This window comes from Malaclemys terrapin, chromosome 7, assembly GCF_027887155.1.
Source record: "Malaclemys terrapin pileata isolate rMalTer1 chromosome 7, rMalTer1.hap1, whole genome shotgun sequence".
Taxonomy (NCBI): Eukaryota; Metazoa; Chordata; order Testudines; family Emydidae; genus Malaclemys; species Malaclemys terrapin.
The window spans coordinates 87,905,013-87,923,752 of NC_071511.1; the positions used below are offsets into that span (position 1 = coordinate 87,905,013).

At 41.0% G+C, this 18,740-nt stretch overlaps 1 protein-coding gene across 1 annotated transcript in view; it reads right to left on the reverse strand.

The window, feature by feature from the left end:
- MICU1 (mitochondrial calcium uptake 1) overlaps positions 1-18,740 on the reverse strand; it is a 221,834-nt gene that overhangs the window by 125,762 nt on the left and 77,332 nt on the right. Inside the window, exons 4-5 of the mRNA XM_054033805.1 lie at positions 13,752-13,914; positions 57-100 (exon numbers count right to left, since the gene is read on the reverse strand). Coding sequence (XP_053889780.1) covers positions 57-100; positions 13,752-13,914 — 207 coding nt within the window. The remainder of the gene's footprint in view (positions 1-56; positions 101-13,751; positions 13,915-18,740) is intronic.

An 18,740-nucleotide genomic window follows, 5' to 3' on the forward strand; every position in this document is an offset into this window, starting at 1 on the left:
TAGAAACTCAAAGAGGTTATAGGTAAAAAGATACTATAAATTTCAAGTCTACTCACCTTTCCATCATACCGCTTCACTACAAACTGATCCAGACCTAGGTCTGAAAGAGGAAAAAAAAAATTGCTTTTAGAGCAGTGCTTGAATATAAAAATCATATAGTTCCATGCTTCTTTTTTGATAAGGCATTTAAAAGAAAAAATAGATTATGTGAAGGATAACATGATTAGAAAGCACAGGGAGCGGGAAGGAAATCAACTGTTATCTACATGTTTTTTCTTAGGGCTCAAGAAAGGTGTCTGATTCACAGTATTGACAAAGAAAACCTATTTAGTCACAGAAAACATACAAAAAGGGACAGTGACACCACCACATCTACCACTATGCTCTACTAGTCCTTTTGTACTATTGACCTAGAATAAAATGATTTCTACCCCATTACCAATCCTTACCCAGATATCAACTTGTTTCCATGAGACTGGCACTTAGAGTGTAATTAAAAAGAATTATTTTTAGGCTAAGCAATCTTTTTTGAACAGATTAACAGGGAAGGCCATTGAATTGAAATCAGAAGTGTCCCTCCCAGAATTAACAAAGGTAGACCTCAACCAAAATTCAATGTTGCCAGCTCTTGTGGGGTAAAGTGACATACAAATGGTCTTGGACATAAAAAGAAAAAACACAGCCGCTATTGTAAATTCAGGAATAAGCAAGTGCATGAATTAGAAGGTTTTTATATTAACATATTCCTCACATTGTATTACCACAAAACAGAAGGATCTTATTCTTAGAAGGAAAATAATATTTACAGGGCTGAGGAAGAAGGCATCTTTCATTCTACTTCTACAGTATAATCAAGTCTATGCATAACAATGAAAGTTTAATAGTCAACATGGAAAAACTTGCAAATGATTTGTACAACAATAAAAAATACATTCTGTAAAGAGATCTAGATAAGTGGAACTCTTGAATGACTGGGTTATTGAGAATTGGCAGTAATTCACACAAGAGTACAGAGACTGATTTTCAACTCTTGGTTTGACAAACATTTGCTACAAACCACACATTTTCAGCCAGTGTTTTAAATAGCTATCAGTTCTTCCTGTTAACCAGATTGGGAGAAGGGAGGGATTGGAAAAGAAAGAAAAAATAACTTGTCCAGGAAGGTGAAGATTACTGTCACCTGTTTATGTGTAAAAGTGATAAAATGCTTCCCATCTACTCAAAGGTTCATAATAGTCACAGAGCAGAAAATGGAGCTGTTCATCACTTCATGATGATCTCTTCGACCTTTCTGAGACAATGCAGTAAAAATTCCTGTAATTAATTTCATAGGATTGAGTGAAAAATTAGAGAACTGTCAGATGGCTTGCTGGATTTGTGGTTATTAAACTGAGGAATCACGCTCTTGATATCTGTGTGCACTTCAAGAAACACAAACGTACATATTTATATACAATGTGCACTTTCAGAAGTTATATTTCCTTAAAGAATATTGCTCCTACTCAAGGTTAGAGGCATACATACAGCATGATTAATGCTAATGAATTTCTATAAACTCCTCCTTCAGTAAAAGTCTTACTTAACTGGATATGATAATATAAGGCTGCCATTGCTCTTTTAGTTGTTGCCAAGCTCAGAATTGAGCCAGCAGAGTTCTGTGTTGGAGACCTGTTCAGACACTGATGACTAAAACCGCGTAAGGAATTAACTGCATCCTGTAAGGGCTTGTCTATACTTACCGTGCTGGTTCGGCGGCAGGCAATCGAACTTCTGGGTTCGATTTATCGCGTCTAGTCTGGACGCGATAAATCGAACTCAGAAGTGCTCCCCGTCGACTCCGGTAATCCTGCTCGCCGCGAGGAGTACGCGGAGTCGACGGGGGGAGCCTGCCTGCCGGGTCTGGACGGCGGTAAGTTCGAACTATGGTTATTCACGTAGCTGAAGTTGCGTACCTTAGTTCGATTTGGGGGTTTAGTGTAGACCAAGCCTAAGTTGCAACAATGGTAGCAGAAGTTGACCACTAGTTCCACTTTTAGTGTTATGCATTTTCAGTTTTTACCAATTTTCACTAATAAATTACCAGGTTTTTTATTAAAGAAGTTCGATTTTTACCGATTTACACCTGTTTATCAATCCACTCAGTATTTTTTTGAGTACTTATTTTTGTTAAACACTAATGCTTTACATGATTGTTGTGTTCTGAAACACTGAGATTGAAGCAGTTCCACAGTGTATAAAACAGAACAGAAAATACTAACATTAATATCATGCTAGGATTGGCTCACAAGGAGAAGTTACCTGCCTATTTCTTTGCTTCTGGTTAGCGAAGCTCTGAATTTAAACAATCAATCCTGCACAGAAAGAGATGTACTGCCCCCTATCCACCCGGATACCTCCTTTAGTGCCAATCTCTTTATGGGGTTGGATGGATGGGCCTGGGTTCTTCTGGATCCCCACACATCCAGTCCTGCTCTTTCTGTGGCTGGCTCCAGACTACTCCCAAAACGGCTTCTCCCCTCTCCAGTCCTCCCAGGGGAGGCCATCTCACGCCCTGTTGTCAGGCTAGCTCTTCTTCTGGGCATTCCCTTGTCAATCATTTCACTCTGCTCCGTCCTGAGCTGGCCTGCCTGCAATCCTTACCCAAACCAACAGGGGCACCTGTTGTTCTACATAGTGTCTCTCCTCTCTCCCTCTTGGTTGCCCAGCAGACTCTGAATCTGCCCTTGGCTCCCCCTTCCCACCAGGGACAGTGTGCTTCTCCCTGAACTACCAGCACACAGAGCCCCAGGGACTTAGATAAGGTAAAAAGGTAAACATGGGGCGAAAACGCAAACCTATGCCTGAATACATACCAGCAAGCAAATCAGTGCTCAGAAGTTTTAAAGAAAAGAAAAGATTGGAACGAAGAGGATGCACTGCACTGCAAGTACTGCAGCACTGGGGTCAGTCCTCGCGCTGACAGAATAAAGGAACTTGTTTTATGTCCTGTTAATTTTCCCTCACACAAGCAAGATTAAAGAAGAAAGTGAGCTTTGGGATAAACAGTATCAGGAGCTTTCACCAGGACTTTAATGAAAGAGAGGACACAGCACGATTGTGTCAATGAATTTGTGCGTGCTCTGTGTTTCGCCAGACAACCGCTGTTAATTGCAGAGGGGGCCTATTGGTGACTTTGTATGACAATACGGTCCAGCAGCAAAAACCCTTCCTAATGCAGACAAGCTCACTGGTAAGTATCTGAAAGAAAATGACAATGCTTCAGTATCCAAACTGATAGAACGAATTGATGGAAATCTGGGGTCCAGTCTGATTTTTGACAAGTCTCTCGATGCTTTGGACTGTCCAATTCTTGGCCTTTTGTTTTTGTTTTTTATTTCAAAGCAAATAAACCTGCATTGTTTTGTGCTGATGTGACATTCATCCCCTCTGCTGACACTGGTTTTGTCAACGCAGCAATAACTGACTTGTTTGAGATGTACCAACTAACTTGGGAAAATGTGGCCACAACTAACACAGATTCTGCTTCCTACATGGCTAAGTTTGCATGGGAGATTCAACTCAATCAGAAACTGGAGCTGCTATGTATGAGCTGTTCTGCTCACCTGATTAACATTGCCCTGTCAACAGCTACTGCTACAGAAGAAATGAAAGACATGAAATCTTGCATCATTGGATTCGGGACCATTTTCAAGCATGAAAACAAGTAGAAGGCTTTGTTTTGCACAGTGTGAGATGAGTGCAGAGCTGGATACCAATTACCTACCCTTGTTGTGCCACATCAGTGGATGAGCTTGTATTTCGCTGCCTGTCATGTAAATAACATGTGGACTGGGCTAATATGTCTCCTAGGTCATCGTGATTTTGTTTGTTTGCTGTTGTTCTAGCAAAATAAAAGCAAAGCAAAAACTGAAGAGACTGTCAAATAACCAAAATGACCGCCAGATTCTGTGCATCAAGGTAAAATAACTACTGCCAACATGTTTGCCAAAACAGACATTTACCGGATCCTGACAATCAAAATCTCAGCTGACCTGAGCACAAAAGCTGTAAGAGAAACATACTGCAAGAAAACCCAGCTGTTTCTGGAAATCCTTCCAACCCCGCAACACGAAAACCAAAAAAGCATTCAAAACAACACTCAGTGAGAAATTGGAGACAACTGTGACCCGTAATCTGAACCCCCGCGTGTTTGGTGCTGAAGATTCTTTTTGGAATGTCATCCAGGTTTTCGACCGCTTCCTCAAAGTTAATTTTGCAGCAGACTACGACAGTTATGCCAAGTGTTTCAACCATTTGTCACTAAAGGTGAAATTTCAAATCTGAAAGGAGAATTTACTACTGACATGAACTTATCTAATCCTGACAATGTGAAACTGGATGTGCTGGCTTTTTGCATCAGCCATCAAGACACTTCCCAATTTCAGCAAAGTGGCACGGCGAGCTTTGAGTGTACGCCCTGGATCTACTGATGCAGAGCACTTGTTTTCAAAGTTGGACTACCTCCAAGACAGCACAAGGCTCAACATGAGTGAGGATACTTTGAAGAAAATTATGGAAGCGTATGCAAAAACTAGGATTTCTGAAAAAACTACTAGCTCTGAGAGAGGAAAAAAATATACCTTTGTACATTAAAAAAAAGTTTCAATTATAGTAAAATGTACAAAAGTTGTTTTGTTTTTGTTCTCTCCCCCTCCCCCCGGTTTTTCAATTTTTTTATTTTTAACCTGATTTCATCCCAGTTTGAATGTTTGGAAAATAAACAATGAAAAATTCCCTAGGTTGTGGTTTTTTTTTTTTTTTTTTTTTACAACTACAGAAAATGCAGAACACTAACTTTATTATTTTGCCAAAATCATATCATAATAAAATCATGTAGCTAACCTATGACAATCCATGTGCACATCTTGTAGGCTGAGGGCTGGAAATCAATCTTCTTGCTCTAGAGCTGGAATAACGGCTGCTAGTGTGACGATCTTGAATGTCTGTGCCTTCCCGTATTTGTTAAATGCCCTTAAATCTAGAATGGGCCTCCAACCTCCCCTCACCTTGAGGATCAGGAAATCATGGGAGTAAAAACCCCTTGCTCCAGGACTAGTTCTATGGTCCCAGGCATAACAAATGCTATATTTCCTGATGAAGTAGGTTCTCATGAGAAGGGTCCCTGAACGGGGATGGGGAAGGAGGGTTGGAATGGGGGCGGGACATGAGTTGAATGGTGTCACTCTTTGAAATAATCTCCAGGACCCATCTGTCAGAGGTAATATTCTCCCAACTGCTGTGAGAAAGGGCCACGCAACTTCTGGAGGGGCATGACAGGTTCACAGATGGCAGCTGATGTTGCAAGGTATAATTGTTCAGGCCCTCGACCAACCCATCAAAAGTGCTTAGAAGAGGCAGTTTGAGAGATTGCGGATTGGGGTGCAGACTGCTTCCGCATTTTGAGTCCTGGTCCTCTTACACTATGGCTCGTAATAGCACTGAGATGATGGGTATTGAGGAGATTGTGACCTGTGCTGTGGCTGAGAGGTATATCTTCTCTTCTGTCCTCCAGTGTAGATTCCTAGGGAGCGTAATGTGGTCTGGGAATCCTTCAGGATGCAGAGAGAAGAATCTGTCTTCTCTGCAAAGAGTTTGGGTCCTTCAAGCTGGAAGTCTTCTGCAGCATTTTGGGCAATCCGGAAAGGGGTAGCCAAGAAGCCTGCCTCAGTACCACTCTCATGAAGACTGGGAGGGCTGCTGTATCAGCCACAGCCAATGCTGTCTCTAGCACCAATCTGGCTATTAACTGACCCTCTATAAGAATGGCCTGAAACTGCTCCTTTTGTATCTCCAGTAAATGTTCCAGAATGCATTGAGTTTCCCATAATTAATAAAATTGTATTTGGCAATTCATGACTCTAAATGCTAATGTCGCTGACAAATACACCATCCTGCCAAGCCCAATCATATGGGGTCAATTTGGCATTATGTTACTTGCTTCGTGCATTAACCACATCCACTATGATGGAGTTGGCTTACGGATGTTGAAACAAGAAGTCTGCCTCTTTGGGAGGGATGTAGTACTTGTATGAGGTGAACTGAAAAATACTATTTCTTTTGTTTTTTTACAATACAAATATTTGTAATCAAAACTAATTTTAAGTGAGCAGTGTACATTTTGTAGTCTGTGTTATAATAGAAATCAATACATTTGAAAAACATCCAAAAATATTTAATAAATGTCATTTGGTATTCTATTAGTGTGATTAAAACTGCGATGAATCGCGATTCATTTTTTTGAGTTAATCACGTGAGTTAACTGTGATTAATCAACAACCCTAATTACAAATTTTCAGAGGGTGTAACCAGTTTTTTGAAGTGAGAAACTACAAGTAGCCTATTCCTGCTTGAGTGAGGTCAATTTGGAGAGGAGAGAGAGTGCTTTTCTTCTCACGCTGACTGCATACAACCAGTTAAAAGATATCAAAAACAATCATGGTAGGAGATCAATACCAAGCAACAAGAAATACTAAAACAGACCAACGTGGTCACTGAATCAGAACAGAACAGAGGTAGTCAGCACAGCTTTTCTTTCAAAAGATGAACTTTAATCACCAGAAATAAATGCAAATTAAAGTAACAACAGAACTTCCCCAGCCTGGGGCTCAGCCCAACCTAATGATCTTGTGTACATACACCTGCATTCCCTCAGGTAGCCTCTCCTCTGTCCCTTAAGCAGCCAAACCTCTGTGCAAGAGGACGGATGAGGATGGAAAGCTGAGTTGAGAGGAGATTAACCCCTTAACCCTAGGTGACAAGTTAGTGCCCCAGCACCTCTCACATGGATGTAGCCTTTCTATATCATATCTAGACCAGTGCTTCTCAAACTTTTGTATTGGTAACCCCTTTCACACAGCAAGCCTCTGAGTGCGACTCCCCCCCCCTTATAAATTAAAAACACTTTTTTTTATATATTTAACACTATTATAAACGCTGGAGGCAAAGCAGGCTTGGGGGTGGAGGCTGACAGCTCATGACCTCCAACATAATAACCTTGTGATCCCCAGTTTGAGAACTCCTGATCTAGACGGATCTACTGTAAATGTAAATATCAAATGTACGTCTCGTTTTACAAATGTATAAGGTCTTTTGTTATGTTTTACAAATGTCTTTTGTAAATGTCCAATGTATAATGTATACGTGCTATGACTCCTGAACATTATATTCAGATGCAGAGTTGATCACATCTGCCCCCAAATAGATGTAAGAAATAATAGCTTTGCATTACTAGCAGACCAGATTTAATTACTTAACAGAAAAAACATAGTACTTACTGCAAAAATGTTGATCATTGTCAAGTGTCAGACACTCAGAAGATCATGAAGCATAAAAACCCAGATTGTTTCATAAACAACATCTAAAAGGGCGCAAACTTACAATCTTGTCTTGTGGAATGGTTTTGTAGCTGTGTTGGTCCCAGGGTATTAGAGAGAGAAAGTGGGTGAGGTGAAAAGAAGAACAGGAGTACTTGTGGCACCTTAGAGACTAACAAATTTATTAGAGCATAAGCTTTCATGGACTACAGCCCACTTCTTCGGATGCGTGAGGTGAGATATTTTATTACATCAAGTTCTGTTGGTGAAAAAGACGCTTTTGAGCTTACACAGAGCTCGTCTTCATATCTGTTCTGTATGTGTCTTGGGGCCTGTGAGATGTGTCAAAAAAATTTGTTACAGCTGTTACCCCTCCATTTTTTACCAAAGCCACAAGCACTAGCATGTACTGAAAGAGCATGGCTGTTTATTACTGCCCTACAAAGAAAAGCACACTGATTCATTTTAGTTTTCTAGATGTCAATGTTTTACTTTAGTCTTTTCTCTTGGAACTATCCACAAGTTGAATGAATTTATTTGCTGCATTTACTAAGCTGCAGAAGCCTACTTAAAATCTATTTGAAATATTTCCCTTTTGATGTTTCTTGGCAGAATAAAATAATCCAAGAGGGTGCAAATACCATTTGACCAACAACTTTTACAATTGTAAATACCCAGAATTTGATTTCATACATTTTCTCTCTAATGGAATTTGGGTTTTAGTTTATTCTTTTTTATGTTCTATTTAACTGCTACACATTTAATTGACTAAATTTTTATAAGCCTTTTTTATCTTAAAGGTGACCGCAAAGAAAAGAAGGATGGACCAGCACCTGGTACTTTTGTTTGATTTTGCTTCTTTATGATGTATGAAGAATGTCAGAAGGTTTCTTCCCCTCCCCCACACCCCCAATTAAAATTTTTACCGTAGAAATTGAGAGTTTGTGTAGGCTGGAAGGTTCACTTGAGACCTAGTGAAGTGGTAACATCAGAGGAACCAAAAGAGAAAGCTGGAGAAGTGAGAGGAAGAAGGAATGTTTAGAAGAATGTTTTGCTTCTTTCATTGACAAATATTCAGCTTCAATTGCTATGTAACATTTTGGATACAGGAAAATTTGTTATAATTATTCATCTTCAATTTTTCCACAATAAACATCCTTGAGACACCCCCCGCCCCCAGGTTCTCTCACAAAACCAGAGAAGAGTGAACTTAAAGGGTAAAAAATAGTAGAAAAGATAACTTTATAACAACAAAACTTCAAGTTCTCCTCCAAGCAGCAAATAAAGGTATGAGCACAAATCATTTGCAGGTCACCTTTAAATATTCCTATGAGTTAGTAGTCCTTAAAAAAAACCCTGCAACATTACCAAGATCCTTCAGCAGCAAGGCTGCCATGAAGTGGAAATAATAATTGTTCCCTTCATTTTTATCAAAAGTAAATTACTCTCCATAATTCCACATCAGTGTCTGTACAGTTTTACTTTCTTCAGCATAGCCAACTATATTCTATTTCAGGAGTAAATAAAAATAAAATTTTAAATTTCCTCTATGCATCCGAAGAAGTGAGGTTTTTACTCACGAAAGCTTATGCCCAAATAAATCTGTTAGTCTTTAAGGTGCCACCAGACTCCTTGTTGTTTTTGTAGATACAGACTAACACGGCTACCCCCTGATACTTAAATTTCCTTTTGTATCCCATCTTTTTGTTACTCAGCAGGTGATTTATGAAGACAGAAAGAAACTAACTTTAAGGCAATCACAGGAATATCTGTAAACCATAGGTTGACCTGCTCATAAAATATGTGCCTGACATCTGGGCAGCCACTAAATAGCTACAAGTATGGAAGTTAATAGGCATGTTTAACAGTAAAAGGGACCATTTCATCTTTCACTACAAAGCAGTATAGCTGAAGTGCCATATTCCCAGAAACAGATGCAAGGATCTTCTTTAATGGGTAGCATGTTGTACTGTGTAAAGATGCATAGCCTTCTACGCTGCCTCATTAAACTTTCCAGTGATACAAAGGTGTGGTCAATAACACGAACCTTGCAAAAATTCCAGACTGTGAACTGATAATTTATGTGCTGCTTGCATAGGGTTACCATACGGCCGGTTTTTCTCGGACATGTCCAGCTTTTCGGCAATCAAACCCACGTCCGGGGGGAATTGCCAAAAAGCCAAACATGTCCGGGAAAATGCCGGCCGGGCACTTCCCCTCCCGTGGCTGCTCTGCTCCTCCCCTGACTCTTCGGCTCTGTTTAAGAGCCGAGCTGCCCGAGCGCTACTGGCGGCGCAGGGTCCGGAGGCATGGGGGCTGCCCGAAGCCGGTAGCGCTCGGGCAGCTCAGCTCTTAAACAGAGCCGAAGAGTCAGGGGAGGAGCAGAGCCTCTGGCTGCGGCGGCTCTGCTCCTTCCCTGACTCTTCGGCTCTGTTTAAGAGCCGAGCGCTACGGGCTTTGTAACATTTGAAAACAAATTTATACCTGGTTTGATTATATTACACGAGTACATCTCCAATCTTCATTACATATATCAAATCATTCTTTCAAATAATTTACATACTAATATCCTATCGTGATTTTGAACACTTAATGAGGAAGAAAAAACCTTTGTCTTTAAAAAAAACAAACCTTGACAGTCATATTAAAATTTTTCAGGCCAGCAAGGTAAGACCTAAGGACAGCTTTCTGCCCTGCTCAATGTAAACCAAACAATTTTCATTCAGTGTTTTACTCTACCATATAACAAGGGCCCTAAGCTTTACAGAGGAGATATCCGTAACCCTGGTAGAGCGCTTCATGTCACTGAATAGATAGCCTTGCAGACAATTAAGCTGTGCCAATGATAAACTTTGAAGGATACTCCAAGCAGTGCTCCTTGCCAGCAGGAGCGCTGCCAGCTTTTCTGCTGCCCTAGGCGGCGGAAGGTCCCGCCCCAAAATGCCACCCCCCACAGAGGCAGCGGAAGGTCCCGCCGCCGAAATACCACCACGGTCGCCGCCCCCCAAATTGTAGTGCCCTGGCCCTGCTTGCCAGAAAGATAATAGCTACAAAAAGAAAGGCAGGTCTATACTAGAAGCTTGCATTGGCGCAGCTGCACCACTGTAGCTCTTCTGGTGAAGATGCTTTAAGCCAGCGTTTCTCAAATGCGGCCACCATGGCAGCATGTAGTTACCAGGGGCTTTTCATGTGGCCACAGCTTCCTGGGTGGTGATTGGAGGGGGGAAAGCAGGGGTCCCTCTCCTGGAGCCGCCAGAAGGGGTTGGGTGAGTCCTGTCCCCCTCTGGAGCCAGAAATGCTGGAGGAGCAGGCAACTGGTGTGAGTTCCCCATCTTTCCGGGGGGCAATGGGGATCGGGCTTCCGGCTTCAGCCCTGGGGTGGTGGGCGGCAGGCTCCGGCCTCCTTCTCCTGGCCCTGGGCTCACAATTCCCCACATCGCCCCTGGCCTCCGCTGCCTCCTCTGGCCCCCCCATCCATCACCCCTGGCCCCCGCTGCCTCCCTATCCACCTCCCCATCCAGGGCTTAATTTGTCCCCCATCTTGCCAGGGCTGAGTAAATCAGCTGTGAAAAGTGATATTTCTATGTTTGTTAATATCACTTTTCACTGCCTCCCAGCTAGCTAGCAAGTCTGATTCTGTAAAAAATGGTATTAACAAACATAGAAATATTACTTTTCACAGCAGCAGACTTACTAGATAGCAAATCTAAAAAAAAAAAAAAAATACCAAAAAAAAACAAAAGAAAACAACAACACAAGACAAGCACATGCAAAGCACCGTATTTTTTATTTCTATTCTGTTTAGGTGCAGTAAAGAATAGAGACAACTGTATGTTATTATTAAGTTTGCAAAAAACAACCCTACATAAATAAATTACAATGATTTGGACATGTATATGTGCACATTTATTTGTTTTTCCTAAAGTATTTTAGGAAAAACTGTCAGAGTGGCCACCAGCAAGAGTTGGCCGCTGCGCTCTGAAGCCACCAGGAGAACCTCTCCCACCGACATAGTGCTGTCTACACAGGGAATAAGGTCGGTATAACTACGCCGCTCAGAGGTGTGGATTTTTCACATCCCTGAATGATGTAGTTATACTGAATTAAGTGTGTAGTGTAGGCCTGGCTGAAGTCAGTGCTCCTTAAAAATACAAACTGCCACCCACCACTCACCATCCTGAAAGTAGTATACATACACTTTCAACCAAACCATATGACTATATCACACAGAATACACGAGAGATTGCTAGCATTGTTACAGTTATATGCCTGACAAAGTTTCCATTTTTAAAGGCACTGACACTTTAGCATCTTATGTCTCAACAAGGTATTACATTTTTTAAAATAGATTTGTAAATAGAATTAATACCTTAAGATGTTGGAATTAAAACCATGTTACTAACATTCAGACTACTAGCTAGTAATGCACCCCATTTTCTTTTACTATGTACCAAAAAAACAACAACTCATGTACTCGCATTTGAAAATCCACAACCAGTTCATGGCATTTTAAATAAGGACTGAATATTAAGTTACCTGATCGTATCATAACAGGACAGTATTCATTTCTTTCTTACTTCATGCATATAGTTTATTCTATCACTTTACAAATTTAAATATACAGGATTCATTTGGTGGTAGTCTCTCTATTTAAGATGTCAAAACAGTTTCAATTATAACCCTATTTTCATTTCCTTGTGACTGCCTGAAAAATTAACATTTGAGGCTAAAGTTTTCCATGTGCAGTCTCAGCTAAAAGGTTATTTTTTATTTACATTTTTTGAGAAAAATCTATTTGTCCCAGTGAGTTACATATGAGGCTAATGGGGGTGGGAGTGGGGAAGAGAAGTACCTTTTCCCTACATATATAATTTTAAAAACTGAGCTTTGAAATTCAGCATGTAAATATTCCTCAAAGGGATGCACAACCACAATGACTATTGGAAGAAAAATTGTTTGGACAATGAAGTTAACGATTTTGGGATGGAGAAATACATTCTAATCATGTTCAGACGACATCTGCCAACACTTTTTTTTAGTTAACAATGGAATGAAGTCCTGCATTCCTGCAATACCACAGAACAGACTAGCCTGACAGACTATGGGACGGCTATTCAGCTTTACTTCAAATTGCTGCCACTTCCTATGTTTTCACCATTTGTAGGTTCAGGACAGATCTTCACGTTCATTTTAAATGGTCTTTCACTATTAAACATAAAGGAAGATAATCTCCTCTGTTTGACAAGGGCATGTACCGAAGAGACACTGATATTTCCTTAGATACAATAAAACAGAAATCCATTTTAGACAACAATTTTTAGCTTCAAGGTATGTCAAAATGTATTCTTAGTCACTCTAAGTACAGCATTTAACTAGTGTTTTGTAATGTAAACAGAATGACACTTCAAGATTTAGCATAAAATTATTAAGATATGTTTTGAAAAAGGAAATGTTAGGCCAGAACACCAGGAGCGCTTAACCCATCTAAGGAGTGATACCACATCTAACTTTTAACTGGACAGCCACAAGAAATGGGCAGAAGGAAAATAGATGGACTTTGTAAATGCTGTTTCCTGTAAAAGCTGTCATTTCTTGTAATACATCACCATTATCCTTAGGCTTGGATGGATTAAAATGTTATCAGTAAATGTCAGTAAACGTCGATTTCACGATACACACAAACAAACTGATGAAAACTATCTCCGTCGGTAACAGAAATTTATATAGATGCAAGTAAGAAAAACGCTGCTTGAAAACTAGAGTTGCTTTAAGTATATTTATATTGTATATTTTGACATGCAATGTTGATAATTTGTGCTTTAACAGTTATAAAGATTTAAATTTTGAATCTCTAACTTTACTGTCATTAAATTATTGTCTGGCATAACCCTCCAATTTACTGCAACTGTGAAAATTTAAATAGTTAAAAATAAGAAAAATGCCTAAAATGCTGAAACTTGGTATCTGTTGAAATTCTAAAAAAAATAAAAATTAAATTCTGCCATGTCTAATTATCCTGCAGTACTCCACTGCAGTGAGAGTACTGGATACGAGCCCAAGTGCTGATATGGAATTTAAACTTTGTAGTCTTCTGATGAAAAGCTGAACATATTACCTGCTGAACTAAATCATTACTTTTTTACTCTATTACTACTTTGTATAATATTATGCATCCATGAGTACATGCATTTAGAGGAAAATATTTATTTGTATTGCAGCAGCATCTACAGGGCCCATTATGTTAGGCAACATAAACATATACAAATAAAAGGGATCCCTTGCCAACCTATTTGTACAATGGTAAGTAAAAGCTGACTACAAAGAGACAGTAAAGAATTTATTCTGAACTCTTCATTATATATATCACCCCTAAACATAATTACTGTATACATTACTTACGTTCTGGTTGTTTTTCATTAGGAGTAATGGATCTCACAAAATCTTGTGGTGTCATAAAAACCTCGGATTCTCCATGCTCATGTATTACTTTTAAGGTGGCAAAGTATCTGAAGATTTTGTCTGGAGTGGAGTAGGCCCGTATCCTGTTCTCATACTCCATCACCTAGAAATTAAGTTAAACACATATCACTGCATACAAGAGTTTTCCAACTTTCACTCCATATTTAATCCTGGTAAAACTTTGCCATATTATGACAGGTTCTAAATGCAATGGCTGCACAATGCCAATAGGAGTTAGGCTATGATTACACTACACTAGCACAGCTACACCGCCTGTAGTGTAGATGCTTCCTACAACAACGCAATGGGTTTTTCAATCACTGTAATTTATCCATATCTCAGAGGCAACAGCTATGTTGACAGAATAATTCTTCCATCAATCTAGATGCATCTACACCAAGAATTAGATCAGCTTTATTATGTCACACAGGGATGTGAATTTTTTCCACGCCTGAGTGACATAACTAGGTAGATCTAAATTTTAAGTGTAGACCAGGCCTTAGTGTTGCCAACTCTCAGGATTTTATCACAAATCTTGTATTTTATCTTAAGTCTCATGTTTTTCTAAAGCCCCAGCCCCTGGAGTCATGTGATCACTTAAGAATTTCAGCGTTAATTTGTTTAAAACTAAGTTTCTAGCCCTCATGGTTGTGGAGAAAAATTTAACATGAACCTTCAATATTCAAAAATCAGAATGTAAATAAAGAGAACAAAAATTATTATTTTTAAAAAATTTTGCTATTATTATGCCAACCTCAATTTTTTGGGGCCTGAATCATGATTTTAGAACACTTGGGCTGGTGTCATGACCAGGACATTGGCAGTCTGACTTAGTGGTCAAAGCAGGAGTCAGGAATCAGGACAGGTCAAATACTGCGAGGGCAGAGTCCAAGACAGGGCAGAGAATAAACTGAGAATTGCATGTCAGGAGGCAGTCAGGGACAGGTTACCAGGAAAACAGAGGCAGAACACAAACTTGAGAGCAGAACCACAGATCAATAAACAGAGTCAGGGAGGGTCAGAACATCAGGAATTCAATCCAGGGGAACAGGAAGCACAAAGCACACAATCCAGAGCAAGGTGGATCCCAGTTGGATGGACAACTTCCTGTTCTTGTGCTCAGTTTAAACAGCGGCTGTGGACCAATCAGAGTCCCCAGTGTTCTGCCAATCAACTCCCACAATTGGGGCCCTCTCTCTGAGTTCAGCTCCTATTCTGAAAGTAGTTGGCAGGCCCCTAGGTGGCAGGTTGAACTTCTTAGCACCAAACAGCCTTGAGGACCAGGGTTGAGAGCCATGGTCCCTGACATCTGGGCAATATTGAGTAAAAGCTAAGTTTATTTATTAGGGATTTATTCCCTACTTTAGTTTTGGTGTAAGAGACGGAAAGAGATGTGAAGAGAGAGGAAAAATGGGGGGCGGGGAAGGAGATGAGTAATCCTTCATTTCTGGATTGGAGTTGGGTATGATTACTGTTAGCCACTGTCTGACCCTCATGAGCAAAGGCATAATTTTGCCTCACTTATTCTTCTAATCCTTTTGCACTACATTTTTATAAGATTCTGCAGGGGGCCCATCAGGGTGGATAAAAATCAATAATAAAAAAAAAAATCATTTTTTTTGTTTAAATCTGTTTTTTTTTTATAAAATGCTTTTTGAAGGAAAAAACCTATCTAAAGACACATTATAGCTCAAAGATATCTCATCGTGGAATAGGGATTATAAAATCTAATTCTATAGTATGAGACAATATATTCATGTAATGTAGGGTTACCATATTTTGTGCCTCCAAAAGGAGGACACTCCACAGGGCCCTGGCCCCGCCCCCAGCCCCGCCCCCTCCCCCGCCCCCACTCCGCCCCCTCCCCTGCTTCCCGCGAACATTTAATTCGCGGGAAGCCTGGGCAGGTAAGGAGGGTGTGGGGGGAGGAGGTGCGGCCCAGGCTGGCCCCCCCGGCGGCGCCAGCCTGGGTCGGCTCGGGCCCTGGGGTGCCGGCCCTGGCCCCCGGCCGACCACCCCCGGCCCGCCCAGCACTGCCGGCCGGCCCCCGGCGGCCCGGCTCCCGGCCCGACCCCCCGGCTCCCGGCCCCGCGGCCCAACGCACCCCCCCCCGGCGGCCCGGCTCCCGGCCCAGCGCACCCTCCCGGCCCCGCGGCCCAGCGCACCCCCGTGGCCCCGGCCCGGCGGCCCAGCGCACCCCCCCGGCGGCCCGGCTCCCGGTCCGACCCCCCAGCTCCCGGCCCCGCGGCCCAGCGCACCCCCCCGGCGGCCCGACCTCCCGGCCCAGCGCACCCCCCCGGCTCCCGGCCCAGCGGCCCAGCGCACCCCCCCGGCGGCCCGGCTCGACCCCCCGGCCCCGCGCACCCCCTCGGCGGCCCGACCCCGCGGCTCCGGCCCGGCTCCCGGCCCGGCACTGCGCCCCTGGACCCCGGCCCGGCACCGCGCGCCCGGCACCGCGACCCCGGCCCAGCCCTCCCTCCCGATTTTCCCGGACATGCCCGGCTTTTGGGGATTTCCCCCCAGACGGGGATTTGAGCCCCCAAAAGCCGGACATGTCCGGGAAAATCCGGACGTATGGTAACCCTAATGTAATGTTTAAGAAAAGTTTTGTAAATGAGTTCCAATAGTTCATGGATTAGGGACCCAATTTTACGGGGTTCCAGGGGCTTCTGTATAGATTATTTAGTTTAATCTTTCTATCTACCCAATGGGACTCAGTGCTCAGTCTAGAAGATACCATCAGAGATGCTTAGTTTTGCAGTTCTCAAACTGTGGACTTGTGTCTCCAGAGGCAACATGCTTGTTAAGAGCAAAAATGTTTTTAAATAAATAAAGAATATATAGCGGGGAGAAATAACAGACCTCAACTCTATTGTCCCTCTGCACATTTGTGTACACAGAGTCAATTCCTTACCTCTCTCTAAAAGTGCAAAGTTTTGAAAAGTTCAATTAATAGAAGATTGTTGGGGGCAGAATAGATCTGGACAAGGAGAAGAAGTCTGAAGATAAATGTGAGAAGCGAGGGACATATGTTTGTTTTGTTAAAATATTATATGTTTGCTGTTGAAGAAAAAAAATCCAGAATACTTAACATTGTTGTTTTACTTAAATAAAACAATTTAAATGTCTGTCTGGTGATGTTCTCCTCCTAATACAGCATGGCAAGAAAATCCTCCAAATATTAATGATTAACCTGTTGAATTGGTGGTAGTTCACCACCCAATGACTTCATAAATATCTGCTTCAATTACCTTTGGTAAATGAAATAACCAAACAATCATTCATTTTCTGATATAGCTGTAAAACTAATCTGAAAAGTTTTCAAAATAAATCACGGTTTAAAAATGTATAGTGTGTACCTTCTAAAAATGAAACCTACATCTATCTCTGAATTGTGAAGAATATGTATTAAGGTTATAACAACCAACAAGAATGCACTTTTATGTAGAAAACCATGATTAAATCGAGTCTTCCTGACTAGTGATTTAAATCAATTTGATTTAAATCATTCACCCTGGGCAATATTCTCAAATCTCTGCCCAGAGCCAGTTTATCATTTGTTTCAAAGTAGCAGCCGTGTTAGTCTGTATCCGCAAAAAGATTCCTTTGTGAATCTTGCAAACATACAAGTTTTTCTCAAGCATGCAATCAGAGTTGATCTAAGTCAGTGGAAAGCCTAAATGATCACAAACGCATTAAGGTAATGGTAGTAGTATGCAAAAATATAGATTTGTATTCCATTGTGTCCAAGAACAGCAAGTCTTTGCTCAGCAGCTTTTATTTCTACATTACCACCAGCCAAATGTTCATGTGCTTTTGCAAACTGTTACCTCCATCTTGGAATAAACACTGATCCCAAAGCATGACCTGTAGTACACAGAGAAGACAGTATCTCATGTCCTAGCACTTAATGAAACAGACCATCAGAAAGCTTCCTTAGATCAATACTAGATTTCACAGGAATTCAATTCAGAAAACACAGCTCTAGAATAAGCGGACTTGAAAGTTCAGCCTGTGTCAGCTTCCTGATTGCTGTATTCTGATTAGACTGCAATTTAAGATAAGACATCAACAAAAAAGAAGAGGTGATAAGGAAGTGAGCAAGTATTTCAGTGTACCATTTTAACTGGACCCAAAGTGGGTAATATTTTGAAAAATAAAGCAAAAGCTGACCTAGCAGTTTCTTGAAAATCAAGAAGGATTTCTGAATCCATCTACATCCTGCATATGGATTCTAGCTGTAGATAAGAGTCCATGGAATTCAGAATCGGGATAGAACACGTATGCAATAATGGATCAATTCAAAATCTTGATGGATTCTTGTTTTGTTTTTGTGGTTTACATCGGGATTAAGAAGTAATATACATAGGACCAGAAAAGGACAAAAATATTAAAAGCAAGGAGGAAATGTGTCTTTTAAAACAGTGAGTTTAGTAAATGTCATATAAAAGAACTTAGTGAAGGATAATGTTAGATGTCATTATTACAAATTGGAGACGTGCAAACTTTCTTTCAAATTCTAATTATTAGCCGTAACAAACATCAAGGGGCAAACAAATATCTGAAAGTGACAACTCACGATAGGTTAACAAAACAGGGAATTTGAGCCAAATGTGGAATTACAAAATATATATCCAACTAGTTCCATATCTAACAGGCTGTTCTCAAATCCTATCTTCTAGAAAAACACATTCAACATTGAAATTTTCTAATACACCAATGAACAAGATTAGTTATATTCTTCTCTATTGTACACAGCTCTGTTCACAACTGCATCAGATCAGCTGAAGCTATTTCATCACTTAACAGAGGATGAACAGGACAGAGACAATAGGATACACAAATAATAGTAGTAGTTATATTTTACACACGCATCGCATGTGCGTGGATTTTTCTCGGTCATTTCAACAGGGAAAACATTAATACCTA